The 9,500-nt window shown below is 38.4% G+C and overlaps 1 protein-coding gene across 1 annotated transcript; it reads right to left on the bottom strand.

Moving 5' to 3' along the window:
- Positions 1-231: 231 nt before the first annotated feature.
- Positions 232-1,373, bottom strand: LOC133792086 (uncharacterized). The gene is made up of 3 exons (XM_062229995.1): positions 932-1,373; positions 613-818; positions 232-510 (listed from the first exon to the last, which is right to left on the bottom strand). The coding sequence occupies exons 1-3, from the start codon at positions 1,371-1,373 to the stop codon at positions 232-234; spliced, it is 927 nt and encodes a 308-aa protein (XP_062085979.1).
- Positions 1,374-9,500: the final 8,127 nt, after the last annotated feature.

Below are 9,500 nucleotides of genomic sequence, written 5' to 3'. Positions count from 1 at the left end.
AGTTTCAGATTAGAAAGAGTTTTTCTAGAGAGAGAATTGAAAAAAAAAAATCGATGCCTAAGCTATAGAGTAGGTGAGCTATTATACTGGTTTTTAGATCTGGACAACACACCATTGTCAATAGTCTGTTACAAGTGTTTTAACTACCAGCTTAAAATAGGAAAGCTTAGGAATTAGAGGCTTTAGTTATGTGGACCAACTAATCAACAAATCACCACCTTGGCTACATAACTAAGCAAAGATCAGAGTGTCTGCCCTTTTTGACATTAGACTAGCTGACATTACTTCAAATTTATAAGGTCTAAGAAGTAGAAAAGGTTGCCGGTTGGTAGATATTTTATCAATCAAAACAGTCCCTCCCTGAATGATCTTTCCAATAAAATGCATCTTAATATGAATATGCTTTTTCCTGTCATGATGGACATGATTCCTTGACAACTGAATGCCACTTTGAGTATCACAAAATACTGTCATAGCTGTTTGCCGAATCCCCAATTCTTGAATCAGTCCCTTCATCCACAAAGCTTCTTTAACTGCCTCAGTTATAGCAGTATATTCTGCCTCAGTTGTAGATTACGCTACAACTTTCTGCAATGTATCCATCCAACTCACAGTTGTACCTAAAACAGTAAAAATGTACCCAGTAATTGATTTTCTGGTGTCCAAACAGCCAGCATAATCCGAATAAACATATCCTTTAACACTGTTCAGGTAATTTGAGATTTGTTTCTCTCCACCAAAAACCAAACCCTTAGTGATGGATCCCTTAATGTATCTTAAATTCCATTTAAGAGCTTCACAATGTTCCTTTCCTGGGTCTGCCATAAAACTACTCACCATGCTAAGAGGTCAAGTCAATTCTGGTGTTGTATAGACTATGGCATACATGACTAATCCTACAGCACTAGCATAAGTTACAGCTGCCATATACATCCTATAGTTCTGGGCTTTGCAGTGTTATCAATCAGTTCCCAAGTTTCATACCAATATAAAGATATCATTTCCTCTCTTATTGCTTCAATCCACTCATGGCTATCCTTGCTATTCACAGATTCCTTATAACTCAGTGGTTCTTGCTCTATTTCCTCTTCAGCAACATTAAGAGCATATGCAATAAGGTCTGCATATCCAAATCTTTCTGGTGGCTTGATTTCCCTTCTCACTCTGTCCCTGACTAACCTGTAGTCGTGAAGATATTGAATTTCTTGACCTCTACTTGTACCTTCAGTAGCATCACTTCTCAATTCAGCTGTCTCCATTTGATCTCTGTCATTTGTATCGGATCTGAGAGTCTCCACCTGAACCTGAGATATTTGTCTCTCAGTATTGTTCCTTTCCGAACTGTTTTGTACACTCTCTTGCTTATACCCCATTTAAAACTCATTAAAAGTCACATCTCTACTCACAATGCATTTTTTAAATCCACATTCCATGCACCAAAGTCTGTATCCTTTTACACATTCTGGGTCGCCAAGAAAAATGCATTTAACAGCCTGTCTTGTCTCACATGAGCATAGCAGTTTCAACCAAACACTCTCAAATTTTCATACTTTGCTGGATGTCCAGACCAAGCTTCCTCAGGAGTCTTGAATCCCAAAGCTATGGATGGGCATCTATTGATCAAATACACAGTTGTGTTGACAGCTTCTGCCCAAAACACTTTAGGTAAGCCTGCACTTAACATCATGCACCTCACCCTTACCAAAATTGTTTTGTTGAACCTTTCAGGTAGACCATTCTGTTGTGGGGTTCTAGCTATTCTTGCACAATACTCTAGGTCATTGTCAGTTCTTAACCTTTATATTTTTCTACCAATTTGGTTTGGAATGAGCATTTTCTATTGATTGATTGTATCAAATACATTATTATTATTCTTCAGAATATAAACCCAAAACTTTGTAGAAAAATCATAAAAAAAGATTAAGAAATACCTAGCTCTCGACTGTGAAGTAACTCTTCCTGGCCCCCAAAGATTCGAGTGTATATAATCAAGTGACCCCTTTGTTCTTTGCTGCCCTACACTGAACTAAACTCTGCAAGCCTTCCCATATACACAATTCTCACAGAAATCTAAGTCTTCAAGCTTGTCCTTTCCCAATAGACCTTGCTTGTGTAGCTCAGCCAATCCCTTCTCACTCACATGCCCGAGCCTCATATGCCATATAACACTTTTTTTTCACCTTCTGTTTTGAAATATTTGCATCAGACTTTTCAACAGTCTTGCCTTCCAGTAAGTAAATTCCATTCTTTCTGCTCCCCTTCATAGCAATCATAGATCTCTTTAAAACTTCATTATGCCATTTTCAACTTTAATCCGAAAACCCTTATCATCAAGCATTCCTACTAATATGAGATTTCTCTCTAACTCAGGTACCAGCCTAACATCTGATACGAACCACGCCAACAAGTGTGACGAAACCCGACACCAAATATGGAACAGCCACCAAGAACACACGAGATTGGAATGGAACCGCGACCCAATGCTTAGCCAAGCACGAACCTTGGTATGAGGAAGACGCCACAAACGGGGATGGAATCCGTTTGATAAGTCAGGATGAACGCCACAAGGAATCTCCTTGATAAGTTCAAAAGTTTCTTCAAGAACTCAAGAAGAAATAAACTCACAATTTCATTCAACATAATCTGCCTTTTCACATTGTTTTGGCAGTCCTTATAAGGACGAAAATTACATGAAAACAAGACCCTTGGTCTTCCTAATGAAACCGAAAAATTAAGGACAACCCATTTGTCTTCCACATAAAAACCGAAATTAAAGACAAGTTTTTTGTCTTCCTAATAAAACCGAAAATTAAAGTCCAAAAGGACTATTGGACTCACACAAGTCAAATGTTTGACTTATCACAAAATAAACAAAGACTAAATAAAAAACGTGATTAAAAATAAAAAGACTCATTACAGGAAGCTAAATATTGATCAAGCTCCTAAACTGGTGTCATCATCATTCCTCCCCTCTTGACTTGGATCAACTGGAACTTGACTTGGATTTTTAGTCTTGGTGTCCTCATCATTCCCCCCCTCTTGAGAAAGATTTGACCTCAAATCGTCACCTGCATCAAAAGGACTCAAATAAGAAACATTAAAAGTAGTACTAACAGTATACTCACCTGGTAAATCGAGTCTGTAGGCATTGTCATTGATCCTTTCTAGCACTTGAAACGGCCCATCTCCTCGAGGTAGCAATTTGGAACGTCTTTGTGCTGGGAATCGCTCTTTCCTCATGTGTAACCGTACCCAATCACCGGGATCAAAAACCTACTTGTGACGACCCTAGTTAGCATCAAGTTGGTTAGTGTTTAAAAGAGCCTCCTTAACCTCACTTTTTTTTGCATAAAAATTATTTTGTTTTCTCTCTAATTTTCCCTCATTGATCGAACTCTTCTCTTTCTTTTCTCTCTCACTTGATTCGACCCTTTTCTCTCTTTGTCTCTCTTTTTTCTCACTCTCATTCATCTTTTCACTCTTCTTCTTTTGCTCACTCAATTTTTGTTGATCACTCAATTTTTGCAACCTCACTTGGTCTTCATATACTTGCTTTGGCGTCAATGGAGCTAGAGTGATTGTTCGTTGACGGAACGTGAATGAGTACTTGTTGGTGAAGCCATCATGCTGGACTCGCCGATCAAATATCCAAGGCCTTCCTAGAAGGAGGTGTCCAGCTTGCATTGGAACCACATCGCACAATACCTCATCCTCATACTTGCCAATTCGAAATGATACCAGCACCTGTTTTGTAACCCTCACTTCACCACTATCATTCAACCACTGTAACTTGTATGGACAAGGATGTTTAAGCGTTGGGAGCCCCAGCTTCTCAACCATGGAAGAACTAGCAACGTTAGTACAACTACCTCCATCAATAATCACACTACATACCTTGTCTTTCACATGACAACGAGTGTGAAAGATGTTCTCCCGCTGCACCTCTTCTTCCTCTTCTTTTGCTTGCAAATTCAAGGCTCGTCGTGTGACTAGTGCAAGCATCTCACCAGATTCTGGCCCATACTCTTCATCATCGATAGAAGCATCTTCCAATGGTGGCATGTCAGCAAGATCATCTTCATCTTCATAATCGAGCTCGCCACTTTCTCGAATCACCATAACTCTCTTGTTTGGACACTGGCTAGCTATGTGTCCTCGCCCCTGACATTTGAAACACCTTATCTCACTAGAATGAGACTTAGTAGGAGTTGTTTTACCTTGAGGTGGTGTGGCTGTGGTGGCTGGTTTTGGTGTAGATGATGAAGTAGGTTGGTCTTCTTCCTTCTTTGGATAGTTCGACCGCCAAGGTGTTGCACTTGTACTACCCCTCTTGAGCTGCCTCTCAACTTTGATTGCCATATGCACCAAATCTTCCAATTCCACATAATGGTGTAGCTCAATTGGATTAGCAATCTCTCGGTTCAACCCATTCAAAAGCCTTGCCATTGTTGCCTCCCGATCCTCTTCCACATTGGCTCTAATCATAGCCATCTCCATCTCCTTGTAATACTCATCAACACTCTTGGAACCTTGACGAAGACCCTGCAACTTAAGGTATAGATCTCGATAATAATGAGATGGTACAAACCGTCGCCTCATCACCCTCTTCATAGCCTCCCAAGTGTCAATGGCACGATCTCCATTTCACCTCCTATTGATGCACAACTGATCCCACCAAACAATAGCATAATCAGTAAATTCAATGACAGCTAGTTTTACCTTCTTCATGTCAGAGTAGTTGTGACAATCGAAAACCAACTCCATTTTCTTCTCCCACTCAAGGTATGCCTTAGGATCACTCTTGCCTTGAAAGGCGGGGATTCTTATCTTGATATTTCCCAAATTATTGTCTACCTGGTTCCTAGCTTCTCCATCCCCGCCATACCTCCTATGGTTACCCGCCGACATCCTATCAAACTCATCATCAGAAATTACCCCTTCCAAATCCCCTTCATTCTCATCCTCCCTTTGGTGCATCCTATTCCTCCGTGGTCTCCGTTGTGTTCCCTCTTCTACCCTATCCAACCTCTCATGTATTTGTTCACACTCCTCCCTCAACATCCTCCTCATCTCCCCCATTAAAGCTTCAATTTGTAGATTTGGAACTGTAGGTGGTGGAGTGTCATTGCCTGCATTTATTTCTGTATTTTGTGACATGATTGAAAATCTGCAAAAAATAAGATTAGAATAGTTATAGAAAAAGACCTCACCACACTCCCTCACGTGTTTTCACTCCAAAATTGTCACTCAAGTCCACTCGTGTTTCACTCAACTTTGATGGCTTTTACCCTCAAATAAGCTCACACCTCTGCCTTTTTCCACTCGTATTCTTCTTTAAGTTCTTTCAAAACTAATCCAACGGTAATATGGAGTATTCAAGCAGCAAATTCAACCAAACAAACCAAACGAACACCGACGAAAACTGGTGAAAAATGACGAAAAACGATGATTTTTTGGAAGACTTGTGTGGGGTTTTGGCAAAAAGGCCTCTAGACCATAGGGAACAAGAATAAAACAAAGTTTTTTAAGACGGGTTTCCAGACTCTTTTTTTTTTTTTTTTTTTTTAGAGTTCGGATCCTCTTGGTTTTCTTCTTCTTTCTTTTCTTTCTTCTTTTCTTTTCTTTTTCTTTGATTTCTCAAATGCAGATGCAAGGAACGAATTTGAAAGCAAAATGAATCGGCTTTCACAAGAGAAACAATGGAGACTCAATAAGAAAAGAGAAACAATGCAGATTCGGATTTCACAAAAAGAAAAGAGAAAACCCAACCCACTTTCGGATTTAACAATAAGAATAAGTGAAACTCAATCCCAACTCAGATTTCACCATAAGAACAAGATAAAACCCAATCTCAATTCAGATTTCACTACTAGAACAAGAGAAAACTCAATCCTAATTCAGATTTCACAATAAGAACAAGGGAACTCAATCCCAATTTGGATTGCACAATAAGAACAAGAGAAACCCAAAGAACTTTCGGATTTCACAACCAAACAAGAGGAACTCAATGAAAATTCGGTTTTTACAATAAGAACCCTAATTCACGAATTCAGAAACAAAAAGAAAACAAATTAGGGGAAATTGAAACAAAGAAAACAGATTATTTGGTTAATGACAATTGGAACAAGGAAACAAGGAAATTCATAAATCAACAAGTTCTAGCATAGTTTCGGATTTCACAACAAATAAGGGAAACAAGGAAACAATTGAAACAAGGAAATAAGAACACGATTTGAACAAAGAAACAATCTGGAATAAAGAGATTAACTATAATGGTTTCGGATTTTTAGAAGGAAAACAAGAACAAAGACTAAGAAAATCAAGAACACGAATAGATAGATTTTTTTTTTTTTTTTTTTTTGATTTCAGAAACACGAATTGAAAGAAAAACACAAAGTAAAGGATAGGCCAAACCGGATGATCCTAATCTCTGATACCAACTGATACGAACCACGCCAACAAGTGTGACGAAACCCGACACCAAATATGGAACAGCCACCAAGAACACACGAGATTGGAATGGAACCGCGACCCAATGCTTAGCCAAGCACGAACCTTGGTATGAGGAAGACGCCACAAACGGGGATGGAATCCGTTTGATAAGTCAGGATGAACGCCACAAGGAATCTCCTTGATAAGTTCAAAAGTTTCTTCAAGAACTCAAGAAGAAATAAACTCACAATTTCATTCAACATAATCTGCCTTTTCACATTGTTTTGGCAGTGCTTATAAGGACGAAAATTACATGAAAACAAGACCCTTGGTCTTCCTAATGAAACCGAAAAATTAAGGACAACCCATTTGTCTTCCACATAAAAACCGAAATTAAAGACAAGCTTTTTGTCTTCCTAATAAAACCGAAAATTAAAGTCCAAAAGGACTATTGGACTCACACAAGTCAAATGTTTGACTTATCACAAAATAAACAAAGACTAAATAAAAAACGTGATTAAAAATAAAAAGACTCATTACAGGAAGCTAAATATTGATCAAGCTCCTAAACTGGTGTCCTCATCATTCCTCCCCTCTTGACTTGGATCAACTGGAACTTGACTTGGATTTTTAGTCTTGGTGTCCTCATCAACATCTTTCATCATTCTTTCAAGGCTATCATGAAATCTAATTTTCACATTACCTCTCCCTGTCATTTTACATGATTTATTGTCACCAAGCAGTACCTTTCCACCATCTTCTTGTCTAAAAGAGTCAAACCAAGATCGATTTGGAGTCATATGGAATGAACATCCTGAATCCAGGATCCATTCATCATCCGAGGCAGAAGATGATACCAGTAATGCATCTGAGGACTCATATCCATCACTAGCCACAGAGGCATCTGCAATCTGTTTAAGGATCTCTAACAGTGAGACCTTTCACCATTACTGTGAATATTAGCATCCTTCCTTTGATTCAACTCCTTCAATTCAAAGCAGATTGGACATCATGAAGAGTCATAATGTCTCTTCCATACAACAAAGTTTTTTTGAAATTCTCAAAAGACTTAGGATGTGAACTCAGTAGTAACAAGGCTTGATCCTCATCTTGGCTTCGTTACTCAACTTCTCCAATCAGATAATACATGCCATTCTCTTGCATCCATTTCATGAATGTCATGGAGCCCTTTAGGACTTTCAGAACTCCATTCTCCCATTTGAACACATAGCCTTGTTTGTCAAACTCACTCAGAGAAATAAAATTTATCTTCATGCACTTCTACAAGACTGACATTGTTGATGACTCTTTGAGAGTAATTTTATCTCTTCAATGAAGTTGAAGTTTAATTTGAACAATATTAGAAGGTTAAGATGCTTCTGAGTAAAAAAAAGAGAGAGGGGCGGGCGGGTTGATTTGAAAATGAAAATTTAGAAAGAATTATGTTTGGATTAAAGCTTGAAATTTGAAAAGGTTCGTTGATCATATTTGAAAAGATGATTGAAGTATTAGTCAGTTCTCCGCCATTTGGTTTATTATCAAATGCACACTTTTCTACACATGATTGATGGTTATGCACATTTTTTCATTTTTATCTCAAATTATTGGTCTGCTTTGAAGTTGTGGTTCCAATTTATATTGATGTATTATTTCAAAATTTGTGGCACCAAGTTTGGTCTAAATTTTTGGAATTTAAAAGCGGCTAGTGGTTTGATTGTAGGGTTAGTTTGTGCATTTCATGTTCTGAATTGATTGTAGAATTCTTTGATTGGTGAAATGTTTTCCATATTGAAAAGTAAGTATTAGTTTTTAGTTTTGTTTCACTGTTTTACTTATGTTTCTTGTGTTAGGTTATCATCAGCTGCTGGACAGGTTTTTGAAATGGTTGATGTAAAGAAATTGGATTACAGATGCTCGCCTCATAGGCTTTTCTCAAATTTTTCCCATATGAATGGGGCGCAGAAAGAGGTGGTCAAACAAATGGGGTTCGACACACTTCTGGGGATGAAAGATTGTACCGTTAGAAGAAATCTCATAACATGGTTGGTGTCCAACTTCAACGTTGAAGATGGGAGTTTGGATGTCCACGGTAAACAATATAAGTTGGATAGTAAAATTTTTACCGCTACCATGGGTGTTAAGGACAGAGTTCAAGATTTAGTGGACAGTGTCAGTGGCGATGAGCCGAATGATAAGGGGGAAAGATTATCTATGTCAGTTCTAGAGTTCAAACTAAAACAAAATCAATCAACCAACATGTCTTTCGTTCGAGACTTCCTTTTGTTCCTTGTGTCCTCCTTTCTGATGCCGAAAAAGGGACTAAAAATTTCGCGAGATTTCGACAATCCTATACTTTCCATAAAAGACATTGCAACTGTCTCTCGGGTTAATTGGGCCTCAATGTCGTACAAGTTTCTATGGAAAAGCCTTCGACAGTTTCGTGCCAAACCAACCCAGGTTGTGGGAGGATGCATCTACTTCTTGCAGGTACGTTTTGTTAATAATTAGTTGATGTAATTGTTATACCATACACTAGTGTATTAAATATGTTTTGTCTTTGTACACTCTATAGGTGTTTTATTGTCATCACGTTGCCTGGAAGGAAGGCTATGTCGATAGAAGCATGTGCCCTTTAAATGTTTGGTCCGAAGATGATTTTAAGGCCGTCCTTGATTGGGTAGAGCAACAAGGGGGGTTTCAGTCAAACACAGTAAGTGGATGATGGATTTTTCTAGGATTAGTCATTTTTATAGTGAGTCACTTTCTCATTTGTAATAATTGATCCGTTATTTTGCTATTTATTTGGTTTTGAAGATACCATTGTTAGAATTGCAGGATGGGTTGGTTGAGTTGAAGTTGCCCGCGACGATCTCATCCCTATGTACTATGGTTGCATCACTGCAGAAGAAAATGATCGATCAAGAGAATCAAATTGTTAAATTAGAAGAGGGGATTCAAAGGAAAATGTCTAGTGAATTTGAACGATTACGTAAAAGCTTCAGTCGTCCAATAAGTTCAACTGCGGGTGGTCCTGCCATTCCCGACTCCCGGAAAGAGAAGGAGGCTCA

The sequence above is a fragment of the Humulus lupulus genome, chromosome 7, assembly GCF_963169125.1.
Source record: "Humulus lupulus chromosome 7, drHumLupu1.1, whole genome shotgun sequence".
In the NCBI taxonomy this organism is placed as follows: domain Eukaryota; kingdom Viridiplantae; phylum Streptophyta; class Magnoliopsida; order Rosales; family Cannabaceae; genus Humulus; species Humulus lupulus.
The sequence above is the reverse complement of the archived record's forward strand: the minus strand, read 5'-3'. Positions and strand labels throughout refer to the sequence as shown.

Excerpts from the sequence above, each read along its gene's own strand:
- LOC133792086 (XM_062229995.1), bottom strand. The coding sequence starts at position 1,373 with ATGGGGTATAAGCAAGAGAGTGTACAAAACAGTTCGGAAAGGAACAAT. Across the intron at positions 819-931 it reads AAAGCCCAGAACTATAGGAT|ACCCAGGAAAGGAACATTGT; the intron begins GTATATGGCAGC and ends GTTTTATGGCAG. Across the intron at positions 511-612 it reads TTACTGTTTTAGGTACAACT|GGACTGATTCAAGAATTGGG; the intron begins GTGAGTTGGATG and ends TTGTGGATGAAG.